Source organism: Bos indicus x Bos taurus, chromosome 7, assembly GCF_003369695.1.
Source record: "Bos indicus x Bos taurus breed Angus x Brahman F1 hybrid chromosome 7, Bos_hybrid_MaternalHap_v2.0, whole genome shotgun sequence".
NCBI classification, from domain to species: domain Eukaryota; kingdom Metazoa; phylum Chordata; class Mammalia; order Artiodactyla; family Bovidae; genus Bos; species Bos indicus x Bos taurus.
Genome location: NC_040082.1, coordinates 90,383,360 through 90,399,849, shown reverse-complemented (window position 1 = coordinate 90,399,849; position 16,490 = coordinate 90,383,360). Strand labels below are relative to the sequence as shown.

Here is a 16,490-nt window from a genome sequence, read left to right as displayed (position 1 = left end):
GCTCCAGACCCGCAGGCCTCCTCGCCATTCCTCCAACACGCCAGGCCCGGTCCTGCCCCAGGACCTTTGCACACACTTTCTCCTCTGCCTGAAACTCTCGTCCACCAGATCTCTACCTGGCTTCCTCCCTCACTTCCTTCTGCCAGCCACCCGGTCTGCAACCGGCCCCTCCCCACCCCACAACAGACCAGTTTATCCACCTCATCCTGATTCCCAGTTCACAGAACCTGTGATCCCTTGACATTCTCTGAATTTTAAAAATCTGGTCACTGTACTTCTCCCTCTAGAATGTCTGCTTCGGAGGGCAGAGATTTTTATCTGCCTCGGATTCTATCTATGGAATGATTAAATGAAGTGCTTCCTTTGCGCCAGGCTCTTTGCAGTAAGATCTCATTTAATCTGCTCACTAACAGGTGTTCTGTTAACAGATAGTCTATTATTCATCTGTTATATGATTTTTTTCCAGTAGTCATGTATGGATGTGAGAGTTGGATCATAAAGAAGGCTGAATGCCGAAGAATTGATGCTTTTGAACTGTTTGGAGAAGACTCTTGAGAATCCCTTGGACTGCAAGGAGATAAAACCAGTCAATCCTAAAGGAAATCAACCCTGAATATTCATTGGAAGGATTGATGCTGAAGTTGAAGCTCCAATACTTTGGCCACCTGATGCGAAGGGCTGACTCACTGGAAAAGACCCTGATGCTGGGGAAGATCGAAGGCAGGAGGAGAAGGGGACGACAGAGGATGAGATGGTGGGATGACATCACCAATTCAATGGACATGAGTTTGAGCAAGTTCTGGGAGATGGTGAAGGACAGGGAAGCCTGGCATACTTGCAGTCCATGGGGCTGCAAAGAATCAGACACGACTGAGCGACTGAACAACAATCACAGATGAGGAAAGCTGGGTCCAGAGAGGGAAAGTCACTTGCCAAGACAACAGAGCAATTGGAGCGTAGGGGTGGAGAGGCGTGGCTTCTGTTATTTTCAAGTCCAGGGTACAGAGGAGATCAGAGGCTTTGGGAATAGAAGTCACGCAGCCAACAGAAGGGGGTATGTGGCCCACACCTATCCCTTACTTCTATCTGGATGTGCTGCTGCCCCTGGGGGGCCTTGTAGAAATGATGCCCCCTCCCCACACAGCATAGCAGGTGTGGGGGGATTCCCTGTGCAGTGTGTGGTGTTTCCCTGCCTTTTCTTAGAGGTTCCTGGGAGAGCAGCATTCCAGGCTCCAGGGAGGTAGGAGGCCCTAGGAGAAGAGGGAAACAAAGCCAAGGGCGGGGCCTCATGAGCCCTCCTGGGAGCCGGGTCTGCTTTGCACCACCAAGATTCAAATCCTTCAGTGTGCACTTGACTGGCTGTGGTGGTACTTCTCCAGCCTCATCTTCCCCATCTGTACAATGGGTACCTCCCTCACCCCCGCTGCCCCATCTTTCAGCGCTGAGGTGTGAGAAGGGGGCCTGGAGTCTCCCACAAATAGCAGTAGGAGCCTCTGGAGGGATGGCAGTGGTTGTAGTGAGAAGTAATAATAATGATCTTTCTCCTCTGTGTAACATTAATAAGCAACACTATTTCATGAGCTGCCAGCGAGCACTATGCAGTACCCATTCTTTTACTCCTGAGTGACCTCAGGAAGCGGCTCTGCTTCTATTCCTGCCTTCCTGCTTCACAGGGGAGGAAAAGGAGGCCCAGAGAGGTTCAGTAACGTACTAGAGGTCACACAGCACTACGTGAACCCTGGCAGTCTGTCCCACGCCTTTGCTCTCAACCACCTGGTCCCAGCACCCTTCTGTTCTTTTTTTTTTTTTTCCCCCTTCTAAACATTTTTCGGAACTAAATCTTTTCACTTGCTCTGATTTTATGTTTGGTGTCATTAAATGATCCCCTTGCATTTTGAGTTCCTGGCTCTATTTTAAGAATCAGCCCCCAGGGAATCACAGCCCTCAGGGGGCAGGCGCAGGTGGCCATGGCTTGTTCTGGCTCGTGCAGGTTCGCCTCCACGGATACTGGCAGGCTCTCTGACACCCATAGGGTCACACCGAACCCCGCAGCCCACCTCAGCTTAGTTCACCCCCAACCTTTCCCTGGCTGACTCCTGTGCCTGGACACCCTCCCAACATGCATACAGCTGTCCCCTGACACTTGGGTCTCAGCTCAAATGCCACCTCCCCAGGAAGACCTCCCAGACTAGCCAATCTTCTCTGGCTGGCATGCTACCACTCCTCTGCTCTATTGATTAGGTTTTACTCATGGCTTCCAAAACCATCTTCAATTACCCTGTTTAATCATCAATTTGTGATTTTCTGATCTTTCTTCTTGGGTGTGAAGGCTAGGCGGGGCTGTCTCTCTGGGTACTTTGCTGATTGGTCCACCAATCAGCCTCCCTTCCAGGCATTTACACATGCTGTACTCCCTGGCAAACTCCTATTCATCCTTCACAGCCCCAGGGGCAGTGTCTCTTCCTTCAGGAAATAAGTCCTCAACACCCCCCCAAGACACATACATTTCTTGCCTCTGATTATTGAGGCCTGGGAGGTCCCAGTCCACCTGTCTCCCTTAAACCCCTGAGTCTGGGGATTCCTGGTAGTCAGGGTTGGGGGTCCTGGGACCCCATCATTGTCCCCACAGGACAGCGTGTGTGGGGAGTTTGCGGAATGCACTAATGGTAGAATAAAAGGCTGATTTTCCCAGGAACTCCACCAGGTTCTCTGGGAGATAGTGGAGGACAGAGGAGCCTGATGTGCTGCAGTCCACAGGGTCGCAAAGAGTAAGACACGACTTAGCGCCTGAACAACCACCACCTGCAGGTACGTCCAGAGTTCCTGGCCTCCTCAGCCCCGCCCCCCTCCAGGTGAGCTCCGAGGGGGCGGAGCCCGCGCCTACATCCCCGCCCCTTGCCACGCGCGGGACAAAAACACCGGAGACTAGAGGCCTCCGGAGGGGACTGGGCTTACCGAGTCACACCGGCCCAGGCACGTGGTTGCCAGGCTGCTGATCACTCTCCCCCTCCCCGCCCCCACCTCTGGGAACCACAGCGGGGGTCGGAGTGGGGGAGGGGAGGGGACCACAAATACTCGAGTTGAGGACGGGATTCTGGGAGCTGCTGCTTGCTGCCTGGAAGGAGAAAGAACTTCCCGGCCCTAGAGCCTCGGGTGGTCTGGCCTGGGGCCAGCCACAGATCTCCTGAGCCTGTTCACCTGTTTACCCCTCTGGGGCCCGACCTGAGACGCAGAAGGGTGGGTGTGACAAAGTCGGTTCAAGCTCCAACACTGGAGAACGAAGCACACCCCACTCGCCACAGGGCCACGGGGATTCCCTGCCCCAGCCCCGATCGGCCTGCCCGATGCAGCAAAACTGGACTCTCAAGCCAGATCCCCCAAGTTAACAACTCTGTATACAGTAGACACTCAATAAATGGTGATCCCCTCTTCCACAGCCTCACTGCCTTCGCCAAAGCCGTTCCAGCCCACATAGTCCCTGCCTACGTCCCACCCTTAGTGCTCAAGCTCAACTCGGCCCATCCCCCTGGGAAACTGCACACCTACTATGTACGAGGAGCATTTTCCCCCCCTCCTAGGATCCTCCCCACGCCCTTCTATAAAGTGACCATCACCCACTTTATAGACGAGGTTCTCAAAGGCGTGGACTCACTGGCTGGCTCAAAGTTACACAGAAAAATCGGAATTTGAACACCGGTTGGCCTGCTAAGGGACTTCCCAGGTGGCGCTGGTGGTAAACATCCCGACTGCCTATACAAGAGACAGAAGAGACGCGGGTTCCATCCCTGGGTCGGAAAGATCCCCTGGAGGAGCATGGGACAGAGGAGCCTGGCGGGCTACCGTCCACTGGGTTGCAAACAGTCACACATGACTGAAGCGACTTAGTACACACACGAACGCTATCTGTTAAGGGAAGCAGACCCGGGGCAGAGGGAGCCCCCGGAGGCACGCTGGAGGCCAGTGGGCGCAGACACTCTCCCCGTGCTAGCCTCCACATTCTCCTGGGCCTCAATTTCCCCATCTGTTACCTAAGAAAGGGGTAATCTGGGGTCCCGGGTCCCGGTCCCAGCCCCGACCCCACCTCGGTCCCCTTCCCCCTCCAGCCCTCCGCGGGCTACTCGCCTGGAATCTCACCGCCATAGTCCACCCTGGGGGCTGTCCAGCGCCTCTGGCCCAGGGCGGGGGGCCTAGAAACAGTCAAAACTGGACCCCACCCTGGCGGCTGGGGAGGGTCGCGGCGAAGCAGGTGTCCAGCACTTGCCCTCCTCCCGCCCGCTCCGCCGCCAGGGCTGCACCTGCACCTCTTCCTCCTCTGAGTCCCCTCCCGGCCCCGCCTCTGTCCCGACACGCCTCCGGGACGCCGCCAAGGCCGCCTTCGCTCACACCCTGCCACCCCTCCCAATACAGGATCCAGGCCCTGTGGTGGGAATTCCAGGCCGTGTTTTCCGCCCAGCTGCGCACTAGCCGGCGGCCGGGTTGGAGACCTGCCCGGAGAGGCTGCAAGGAAGACCAGGCAGGGATTAAAGCCGTGTTTGGAACGGAGCCTGCGCTTTGGAAGGTTTTCCATCCAGGAAAACCAATGCGTGTTGAGATTCTGTAGAGAGACGTGTTATGATTAGGAGCTAGCCAAGGTTCAGAGACCTCCCAAGAGTAGGGCTGATCTTTCTCGGTCACCTCATCTTCAGCAAGTTCACCCGATTTTATTTGATTTTTTGATTTTTGGGAGTTTATTTTAGAGAGGAAACTGAGGCCCAGAGAAACCTGGGGTGGGGTGAGGGGTATGGACTTTCTGAAGGTGTAGGCTGATATGAGACTTCCCTTTTGATGTCCCCTACAGTGGAGGATCCAGAAGGTGCACAGCGGTCACCTCTGGGCCTGGCCAGAATCCAGTGTTTTCAGCCTGTCTTCACACCTGGCCCTGGGTTGGGTCCCCAGCTGGGAAGGGCGCTCAGCGAGGACAAGGAAATTCTTTAAAATTCTTGGAGTAAAGGTCATGCTTCTTTCTCCACCCCTTGACTCACCCTCAAGGGACCTGTCTAGGAATAATTGGACCAGAGCCGGAAACCCTCTACCTGGGGGTGTGGAAGGGAGAAAGTCACCTGGGTAGGTGGAGCCACCATTGGCTCTGCCCTCACATTCCTTCTTGCTTAAAAAAAATAGAGCCTGAGGCTCAACTGTTTCCTTGTCCCACCCAGGTCAAGGTTGAAGGGGCAAATCTGGGCATAGACACCCCTTCCCAGCCTCACCCAATCAAGACTGGGCAGAAAGAAGCTCCAGATTGTGGGAAGAGGGGAGGCAGAGGGGAAAATTAGGGATCAGGGAAGTCTTCCTGGGGGAGGGGGCATTGCCACTGGGGTTTAGAAGATTGAATATTCCTGTTGTTGGTCAGTCACTAAGTTGTGTCCGACTTTTTGCCACCCCATGGAGTGCAGCATGCCAGGCTTCCCTGTCCTTCACCATCTCCCTGAGTTTGCTCAAACTCATGTCCATTGAGTCGATGATGCTGTCCATCAATCTCATCCTCTGTCATCCCCTTCTCTTGCCCTCAGTCTTTCCCAGCACTTTTTCCAATCAGTCAGTTCTTCTCATCACGTGGCCAACGTATTGGAGCTTCAGCTTCAGCAACAGTCCTTTCATTGAATATTCAGGGTTGATTTCCATCAGCACTGACAGGTTTGATCTCCCTGCAATCCAAGGGACTCCCCAGAGTCTTCTCTGGCACCACAGTTTGAAAGCATCAGTTTGTGATCAGCTTTTCTTTATGGTCCAACTCTCACTTCCATACATGTCTACTGGAAAAATCAGCTTTGACTATACAGACCTTTGTTGGCAAAGTGATATCTCTGCTTTTTGATACACTGTCTAGGCTTATCACAGCTTTTCTTCCAAGGAGTGAGTGTCTTTTAATTTCATGGCTGCAGTTACTGTCTGCAGTAATTTTGGAATCCAAGAAAATAAAGTCTCACTGTTTCCATTGTTTCTCCATCTATTTGTCATGAAGTGATGGGACCAGATGCCATCATCTTAGTTTTTTGAATGTTGAGTTTTAAGCCAGCTTTTTCATTCTTCTTTTTCACTTTCATCAAGAGGCTCTTTAGTTCCTCTTCACTTTCTGCCATAAGGGTGGAGTCATCTGCCTATCGGAGGTTGTTGCTATTTCTCTTGGCAATCTCAGTTTCAGCTTGTGATTCATCCAGCCCAACAAGAAGGTTGGATAAGAATTTGCCAAATGTGCAAGAATACAGTCAAATCCTTTGAGGCCCCCAAGGTTGATATCTCACCTCTCCCCAAAACACTAAAGATCCCAGTTAGCCAAAATTTACCCCTCAAGGGTGCCCAAAGTCTTCCAAGGCAATAACCCTTTTTAAGAGCCCCCTTCTAAGGACGTATTTGGACCCTCATAAGTAAATCAGTGTTAGTTGCTCAGTCATGTCCGACTGTTTGCAACCGCATGGACTGTAGCCCACCAGGCTACTCTGTCCATGGAATTCTCCAGGCAACAATGGAGTGGGTAGCCATTCCATTCTCCAGGAGATCTCAACCCAGGGATCAAATCCAGGTGTCCTGCATTGCAGGCAGATTCTTTACCATCTGAGCCAACCTCAGCCTTTTCCGATGTGACCTTGGGCCACCAGCGGGTGACCTTGGGCCAAACATGAAATGATTTTAGGTAAAAGAAGGTCAAACTTTTTAAAAAAATAGATGTATATTTGCTTTAATGAGTTACAGGAAAAAACATAAATAAATTCTCTACTCCCACATGTATAAGGAATTCGTGGCTGCGATTACTGGGGAGGAGTTACTGATTAGGATGTAGGTCTGGCAAAATCAGACAAGCGGGCTGCTTAAGGAGTGTTAGCTTTGCTGCAACCACTGTTACACAGGTATCCACGTGCCCATTTGCAGCTGAGAAAACAGACCAGACGTGTCAAGTAGTGGGCCCAACTAGAAGAGCTGGGTTTGGCTCTGTTTGATGCCACACCCCTCACTCTATATGTAGGGTGATTTACCCCTCACTCCCCCTTGAAACCCCACTTTAATATCTGAAGACATGTTTAGTAGACACTGTTGGCATTGAGTGGGCTTCCCAGGTGATTTAGTGGTAAAAAATCCACCTGGCAATGCAGGAGATGTAGGTTCCATCCCTGGGTCAGGAAGATCCCTTGGAGGGGGAAATGGCAACCCATTCCAGTATTCTTGCCTGTAGAATCCCATGGACAGAGGGAGCCCAACAGGCTACAGTCCATGGGGTCGCAAAGAGTTGGACACAACTGAGCATGCACACACTCCTATTGGCACAGAGTGGACAGAGGCCGGGGATGCTGTTCACCACCGCCAAGTGCCCAGGACAGCCCCACCCCAGAGAAACATCCAGTCCCAAAAGTCAATAGTGCTGAGGTACAGAAACCCCACTTTAAAGCCCTCTAAGAAGGGGGATAACCACCCCAAGATACATGGTCTTCCTTCAGCCACCTCACATACTTCATTCCCTGTTCAAGAACACTCAGCGGCTCCCCAGTATCCATGAGATAACCTGTACTCAAATTCGGGGCTTTGGAGAAAGGTGCCTCCAGTGCTGCCTCACAGAGGGAGGGTCATTCATGCATTCATGTTCTCACCTATTCAGTCGTTCATGCAAAAAAATATTTCAAGCCCTTGTTAAGCACCAGGTGAAGGAGGAAGTGAGGGGGTAAGGAATTCCCGCCTGAAGTTGCAGTGCTGATTACCACCAGGAGGAGGCAGCGTGCACATGGCCTGAAGTGATGTTGTGGGAGGGGAGGATACTAGGAACCTGGGGGATGACCCTTCTCTGCCCCTTCTGAGCCCCAGAGGGGGAAACTGAGGCTCAAAAAGGGTGGGGACAGGGTTGAAGTCTCCCTGATTGGTGGCCATCAGGAAGGGTGGGAACCTGCAGGGAGGGAGTGGTGGTCATTCACGCCTGAGGCTTAAAGCCTCCCTGGTGGAGGCTGCTTTGCTGGGCTGCAGGAGGCGGAGGTGTTATTTGTGGTCAAACAGGTCTGACCAGAACCCAAGAATGAAGCTGCTCAGCCACCTGGCTGGGCGCTGGCTCATTCAATTACTGAGTGCCCACTGTGTACACCCAGTTCCTACGCAAGCCCTGCCCTAAAGAAGGCTGAGCACTGAAGAATTGATGCTTTCGAACTGTGGTGTTGGAAAAGACTCTTGGGAGTCCCTTGGACAGCATGGCAATCAAATCAATCAATCCTAAAGGAAATCAACCCTGAATATTCATTGGGAGGACTAATGTTGAAGCTCCAATACTTTGGCCATCTGATACAAAGAGCCGACTCATTGGAAAAGACCCTGATGCTGGGAAAGATTGAGAGCAGGAGGAGGAGAATATGAGACAGTTGGATGGCATCATCGACTCAGTAGACATGAGTTTGAGCAAATTCTAGGAGATAGTAAAGGACAGGGAAGCCTGGCGTGCTGCAGTCCAGGGGGTTGCAAAGAGTCAGATATGTCACTGAATGACAACAACAAAAGGAAGCCCAGGGCCCTCAGGGAAGATAGACGATGGTCTAATCTTCAGGTAGCAGAAATAAAATGTCCAATCTAGATTTCTGAGAGCACCTGCACAGAGACACACCTGGTCTGGGGACTCCTGGAGGGCTTCTCTGAGGAGGTGTTACTGAGATTAACAGGAGTGACCTAAGTGAGAGGGATCTGGGAGGAGGTAACAGCTAGACCTGAAGGGGGTAAGGGAGGCACCATGGGAGAGCTGGGTGGACAGCCAGTGCAAAGGCTCTGGGGCATGACTGGGCCTAGAATGTTGGAGGAACAGTGAGGAAGACTTTGTGACTGGAACAGAGTGAGTGAGGGAGAGAGAAGGAGGAGGGGAAGGCAGGGAGGAGACAGGGGCTTCTGGCCCCAGGGAAGTTGGGACCGAGGAGGGCTATGGCCGAGGAAGGGGCCAGGGCCTGATTCAGGGGCCCACTGGCGCCCTCTGGTGGCCCACTGCTAGGCCGACAGACTGAGTGGCGGGGCCAAACCTAGGGGAGCTGCGAGCCCAAACCCAGAGGCCCTGCAAAAAAAAACCAAAAACGTTTTAAATCAAGTTTTATTTTGGGAGAATTCCCTGGTGGTCAAGTGACTAGGACTCTGCGCTTTCACTGCCCAAGGGCCCAGGTTCAATCTCTGGTCAGGGAAATAAGATTCCACAAGCCGCGATGCCAAAAAAACCAAGACATTTTATTTTGGACCTTTTAATTTATCTTATTTTATTTATTTAATTTTGGCCGTGCCTCTAGTGGGATCTTAGTTCCCCGACCAGGGATTGAACCCAGGTCCTCGGACAATGAAAGAGGGGAGGCCTGACCACTGGACCAACAGGGAACTTCCGGGACCATTTTTAAATTGACAGAAAAGCTGATGTAATTCAGAGAGTCCCCCTATGCCTCTCACCCAGTTTCTCGCAACATCATTTTACATGACCACGATGTACCTGCCAAAACTAAGAAACCACAGTCTCATCACCGCTAACTACACTCCAGGCTGCGTTCAGCTTTTACTGCCCCAGGACCCCGTTTAGCATCGCGCAGCATGTCCGGTCCACACATCTCCTCGGGCTCCACTCCCCCTTGCTCCATGGGCCTTTCCAGTCTGGAGACCAGGCAGGGGTTTTGCACGCTACTCCTCATTTGGGGTTTGTCCAGTGCTTTCCTTGTGCCTGGACTGGGGTTATGGGTTCAGGCAGAGGGCATGGGAGGAAGGGCAGATTCTGGGGTGCGGCCGGCTTGTGGATGCTCACAGCACTGAGGTATGTCCCAGCAGTTGGCACCGTGAGGGCGCTGGAGCACCTTGGGGAGAGCACTTTGATGTTGGAAGGAGGGGGGTGAAGACCCTTCTGGGGGCAGCTGCAGGGGGGCTCACAGAGTGTGTTCCCCGATCGCCTGCCTCCTGGGTGCGAGGAGGCCCACCGCAGGGGGCAGAGCAGTGCCTATTGTGAATCCCAGCCTCTCTGCCTCCAGCCTCAGTTTTCTCATCTGTATAGTGGGACCTGCTTCTGCCTGTGAGCACTGTGATTGGGAAGGTTCACAAACTAAAGCAGCTGGCACACAGCAGGTGCACAGAAAGGTTCACCTGGGCTCTCTGTGGCTCCATCCCAACTTGGGTCAGGAGGAGGGAAATAAGCTCCTAGTAGGAAAAAATGAAGTGAATTATGGTGTCCCCCAGGGCTGGACAGGGATCACCCACAGAAATGTCAACTTCGAGGTTTCATCCTTTGGTGCAATGGCTGAGGGAAGCACCCACACCCCTGATACCTGCATCCCTGTCTCCTGTCTGGCTTTTGCACCTGTGCCCCCGCCAGCTGCCCCCACCACGTCCCATGAAAGGTCCCTCGTGACCCCCAGTTTGCTAGGGGTCTTATCTGCTTTGTGACTGAGCCAGCCACAGCTGGAATCCGTCCTTCTGAAGTGCAGAGTACTGGTCTTTCTACTCTGCTCAGAATCTTAGGTGGTTCCCCATGAGCTATTCATTTCTTTATGGAGCACCCACTGCACACCAGGCCCTATACTAGGAACTCAGGACACTGCAGAGGTAGAGCTCACAGACTTTCAGAACAGATATGCAGTAATTGTCTGAGGGACTTCCCTGGCTGCCCAGTGGTTAAGGCTCTGAACTTCCACTGTAGGGGATGTGGGTTTGAGCCCTGGTCAGGGAACAAATATCCCACATGTTGTGTGTCTCGACCAAAAGAAATAAATAAACAGAACAGTGTCAGCAATTAGCGTGTGGCTAAAAAGCTGTGGCTTTAGCTCAAGAACATTCCACAGTTCCCTAGCCTTTGGTCAAGGATATTTATTGAGCATCTGATCAATGCCAGGCTCTTGGCACTCTTCTTAGTTATCTGTGCTTCTTATGGTCTTCAAATTATTTTACATCCCTGTAAACTATAGGAATGGCTTCCCTGGAGGCTCAATGGTAAAGAGTCCACCTGCCAATGCAGGAGACTTAGATTCAATCCCTGGGTTGGGAAGATCCCCTGGAAGAGGAAATGACAACCCCCTCCAGTATCTCCCCTGGGAAATCCCATGGACAGCGGAGCCTGGAGGGCTACAGTCCATGGGGTTGCAAAAGCATCAAACACAACTTAAGGACTTCACAACAGCAAAGTTACAGGAAACTGGTAACATTGCAAACGATTCTTGTCCATAGACATATAAATGAATTTTGTCCTGTGGAGACTGTTGATTATTGTCCTGTGGTTATTGACCAGTTTTATAACTATTTGTTATTTCATTTCAGCCTTGATTGCCTGTGTGTGTTCTTTCTTAATAGTCTCTCCTTTAAACAAGCTGTAAGATCTTATTAGTTCACATATTAATTAATGAGTTAAGTAAACTCATAAAGCATTGTTTATTTTTAAATATATATTTTTGTTTATTTGGCTGCACCAGGTCTTAGTTGCAGCATGTGGGATCTAGTTTACTGACCAGGGGTCGAACCCAGGCCCTCCGCACCAGGAGCATGGAGTCTTAGCCACTGGACCACCAGGGAAGGCCTTGTTTGTTTTATATTAGAGTATAGTCATGCTTTTATATTTTTTTGAAAAAAAAAAAATCCCTTACTCCATTACACTGAAAGCCTTCACTCTAGCATCCAAGGCTCCTCCCTCAAGAAATTTCCACCTACTCCCTCTTACCTGTTAACATCTTCAAGTCCCAGAACATTCTTCCCACTTTTCTTCCTAATCACCCTGAACCCTGTCTTTCATATGTCAGCAAATGCTCTTAGTTCTCCCTAAAATGTGTCCAGAATCCTCCCACTTCTTTCTCCTTCTGAGCCTCCACCTGGTTCACCCCATCCTCGCCCACCTGGACCAGCAGAGTCCACTCCTCCAGGTCCCTGGTTCCACCCTCACCCTCCACAGTCTGTCCTCCCTGTAGCAGCCACCAGATGGCAACAGTGAGCGCCAGAGTCAGGCCCCACCCCTCCTCTGCTCACAGCTCTCCAGGTCTCCCACCTCTCAAAGCATAAAAGCCAAAGTCCTTCCGGAGGCTCACAATGTCCTGCAGGACCTGCCCCGTCCCCTCCAGGCCTTCCCCCGTGTCTCTTTCTCTCCCCTCTGTCCATCCACAGAGGCCTCCCAGCTGTTCTACCAGGCACAATCCTGCCCCAGGGCCTTTGCACAGGCTGTGTTTTGCGCTTGGAATGCCCCTCCCCCAACTACTCCATTCAAGTCTCTGCTCAAATGTTCCCTTCTCAATGAGTTCACAAAATTACAAGACGTCTGTTCCTTGGAAGAAAAGCTATGACAAACCTAGACAACGTATTAAAAAGCAGAGATATTACTTTGTCACCCTGAGCCGACAAAGCTATGGTTTTTCCAATAGTCATGTATGGATGTGAGAGTTGAACCATAAAGAAGCCTGAGCACTGAAGAACTGATGCTTTCAAATTGTGATGGAGACGACTCTTGAGTCCCTTGGACTGCAAAGAGATCCAACCAGTCAATCCTAAAGGAAATCAACCCTGAATATTCATTGGAAGGACTGATGCTGAAGCTGAACTTCCAATACTCTGGCCACCTGATTCTAGGAACTGACTCATTGGAAAAGACCTTGATGCTGGGAAAGATTGAAGGCAGGAGGAGAATGGGGCAACAGAAGACAAGATGGTTGGATGGCATCACTGACTCAATGGACATAAGTTTGAGCAAGCTCCAGGAGATAGTGAAGGACAAGGAAGCCTGGCATCCTGCCAGGGGTCCATGGGGTCACAAAGAGTCGGACATAATGGAGCAACTGAAAAGCAACGAGTTCTCCCCTGATCTTTCTACTTAAGATTGTGAAATACCTCCCTGCCTGTTTTACTCCTATCCCTGCAACCCAATCCAGTACTCTTGCCTAGAGAATTCTGTGGACAGAGGAGCCTGGTGGGCTGCTGTCCATGGGGTTGCACAGAGTAGGACACGACTGAAGTGCATTGGAGAAGGAAATGGCAACCCACTCCAGTGTTCTTGCCTGGAGAATCCCAGGGATAGAGGAGCCTGGTGGGCTGCCGTCTATGGTGTCGCACAGAGTCGGACACGACTGAAGTGACTTAGCAGCAGCAGCAGCTGTACCTCTTTCATTTTTTTTTTTTTCTGTAATACTGACCCTCTTCTAACCCAGGATATAGTTTACTTCCTCATTGTCTCTTGTTTCTTGTCTGTCTTCCTCCACCGAAACACAAGCCCCACAAGAGCAGGGCTCTTTGTTTCTCTTGATTGCCCCCTGAATCCCCAAGGCCGGGGACACAGCACACAGTAGTGGGTGCTCCTTAAATGCAGGTTCATTCCCTGGGCAGCCCCTCCTCCCAGTCCTGATCCCGGCTAACCTCAGCCCATTCCAAAGGGTGTCAGGCTCCGCCTTGAGCAAACACAGCTTCCCTGGCACCAGGCCAGACCTGAGGAGGAAGAACAGGAACCCAGACTCCCGCAGTGGACTTTCCTCAGAACCGGGGCCACAAGGAAGCCCTGAGCCAGGGAGGGAGGACTCTAACAAGATGCTGAAACTGGGGTGTTGGCTGGTAGGGGGGCTTAGGCAGCCCCCACCCCTCCCCCGCTCTCCACATTTTCACTCCTATCAGGCTGACAACCGTACTTTCCTGTGCAGCCCAGGGCAGGTGGCTGCCCCTCTCTGAGCCTGGATTTGACCTCTGCAAAACAGGAAGGCAATGAGATGCTGCCGCTGGTCTGGCATTCTGATTTTGGGGGGGCAGTTTACCCTGCCCCTTGCGTGATTGGGAATTTATTACGTGCTCTACCATATGCTATTTTCAGCAGCCCTGTGACATGGTGTCTCTATACCCATTTCACAGAGTGGAAAACTGAAGTCAGAGCTCTCTGATGCCATGGGGTTTTCTCTCTCCAAACCCCAGCAGAGGTATATTCCCTCCTAACTCCTCAGACCCTGAATCTTAGCATCTCTGTTTCCCAGGAGTGACTCCAAATGCCAGCCGCCCCCACCCCGTACCCTGCAACTGGGACGCTCATGCATTCTGAGCCCCAGAGGGCCCTCTTCATCTCGGACAAAGAGCTTTGAGGTGCAATCAGACACTTGGCTGGCTAGGATGCACTCTTTGTCCTGCACTTTTTTGGGAGAAAATGACCCAGAAAAGCTCCTGCCACGGGACTTCTGTCTTCTTGGGGGTGTAATCTTCCTTTGCCTGGAAACCATCGTGGCTTCTTGCCCACAGTCTGCTCTGCAGACTCTTGTGGCCATCATCCACCCACTCATTGCTTCATTTCTCCATAGGAAGATTTCAGCCAGAGAAGAAATCGAGATAAGGAGATAAGCCCTCCTCCCCCAGGACCCTTGTCGCCCCCGGCTCCAGCAGCAGGGGTGGGGGGAGACGAGATGCAACTGTCTGAAAACTTGGGGGCCTCTTAAGAAGTTCCAGGAGGTCCAGATACCAACCAGGTGCCAGTTTGTCTCACCTGCCACTTCCCTGCCAGCCTCCCCTCCTCAATTTGGGGAATCAGCGGCCAACTGGTACCCCCCTCAGCCTCCCTGAAAGAGCCTGGGCCCACAATGACCCTCTGAAGTCTGTGGCTGTGGCGTCCTGGGCAGGCTGCCAGGGGCAGTAACTGCCGGCCAGATAATCCCTTAGAAACTATGTCAAATGCCCACACAGGAGTGTCGGTTTCCTGCCTTCCCAGGAGCCTGGTGGTGGGGGGAGGTGGCAGGGGGCCCAGGACCTTGTGGGGGGAGCCCCATTTGGACAGTACCTTTGGGGTGGTAGGCCGATCGGGCTGGGGGACTCACCTGTCTAGGAGGCTGGGTGGCCTCTGGGCGGGCAGCAGCAGTCAGGGCCTGGATGTCCGCCTGGCATCGGGGGCAGGGAGGGGACCTGAGGCTTGGGCTCTGGCTTGCCCACTTGTTTGCCCAACTTCTCCTCTCTGTGGTGGCCACAGACTGGCCGGGCCCGTGCCAGGTGGAACCAGCAGGGCGACAACCACAAGCCGACTGGCAAGAGTGAGAGAGACCTGGTTGGGTGTGTGGTTCTGTCGCAAGGTGCGCTCACGTGGGAGCTGCTGGCCTTAACCCCTGACCGCCCGGAGGCCAGGGATGCCCAGTCCCACCCAACTTGCGCTGGCTACCGCCAAGCCCTTGGCATCAGCAAGAGATGGGCCCATGTGGCAGGTGGAAGACACTGGTAGAATAAATTCAGAACTGAGTGAATGAATGGTGCACCCCCGCCTGTACCCCCCCGTCCCCCCCGCCCGCACCCCCTGCACCCCCGCGTCCGCATCCCCCACCCCCCATCGCTCCCCCTGCCTTTCTCCAGGCACTGTCTCGCATCTGGTGGAGGGACCGCTCCTTCTCTTCCTGAGGATCTGAGCACAAAATCTGCTTCTCTACCCCAACATGAGTGGCAGGATCCCTACTCTGAGAATTTTCTATCACTTCCCAGCTGGGCAGCTTTGGGCAAGTCACCGGGGCCCCCTCAGTTTCTTCTCCTCAAAAAATGGGAACAGAGACTTCCCTGGCAGTCCGGTGGTTAAGACTGTGCTCCCAGTACAGGGGGTGATGGGTTGGATCTCTGGTCAGGGAACTAGAATCCCAGGTGCCACACCTTGCGGCCAAAACAAAAAAATCACCCCCCCCCCAAAAAAAAGAAACAACATGAAACACTGGATAGCAGCTATCCTACAATAAAAACCAGCAAGCACAAAATGTTCAAAAATGGAAACAACACTGGCCTCTGCTCCTAGGGCTGTTTGCTTGAGTAACTGAACGAATGTTGGTCCATAAAGTGCTCAGAGCTTTGCTGGGCACACAGTAGGGCAGCACTTTCTAATCTCCACCCACAGGTGGCTGGTCTGAATGAATGAGAGCTGGGTGAGATACACACAGGATTTGGAAGAGCTGCTCTGCAGAAAAGAACCTAAAATAGTTCATTAGTTTTACACATCGATTCCTTGTAGAGATGACAATGGTTTTGAATGTACTGGGTTAAATGAAATATATTGTTAAAAGTAATGTCACCTGCTTGTTTTATTTTTATTTATTTTTGGACATGCGCCATGGTATGTTGGATCTTAGTTCCCTGACCATGGGATGAAACCCACACCCCCTACATTGGAAGTGTAGAGTCTTAACCACTGGACCACCAGGGAAGTCCCAGGTTTTTAAAATTTCTTAAGAATGTGGTCACTCAGTTCAGTTTAGTCGCTCAGTCGTGTCCGACTCTTTGCGACCCCATGAATCGCAGCACGCCAGGCCTCCCTGTCCATCACCAACTCCCGGAGTTCACTCAGACTCACGTCCATCGAGTCAGAGGATGCCATCCAGCCATCTCATCCTCTGTCGTCCCCTTCTCCTCCTGCCCCCACTCCCTCCCAGCATCAGAGTCTTCTTCAATGAGTCAACTCTTCGCATGAGGTGGCCAAAGTACTGGAGTTTCAGCTTTAGCATCATTCCTTCCAAAGAAATCCCAGGGCTGATCTCCTTCAGAATGGACCGGTTGGATCTCCTTGC

The 16,490-nt window shown here is 52.2% G+C and overlaps 1 protein-coding gene across 6 annotated transcripts in view; it reads right to left on the bottom strand.

Moving 5' to 3' along the window:
• TJP3 (tight junction protein 3) overlaps positions 1–14,989 on the bottom strand; it is a 30,536-nt gene extending 15,547 nt beyond the window's left edge. The window contains exons 1-2 of one of the 6 annotated variants that reach the window (XM_027547223.1): positions 14,775–14,989; positions 13,345–13,413 (exon numbers count right to left, since the gene is read on the bottom strand). Coding sequence is in view for 2 of the 6 variants with exons in the window: in XM_027547221.1 (XP_027403022.1) it covers positions 4,123–4,140 (18 nt within the window). In the remaining 4 variants the exon portion in view is untranslated. Of the gene's footprint in view, positions 1–3,618; positions 3,722–4,122; positions 4,308–13,344; positions 13,414–14,774 lie in introns of those variants that run through there. The other 5 variants (XM_027547222.1, XM_027547226.1, XM_027547221.1 and 2 more) reach the window with 5 other exon arrangements.
• Between the last annotated feature and the right edge of the window lie 1,501 nt (positions 14,990–16,490).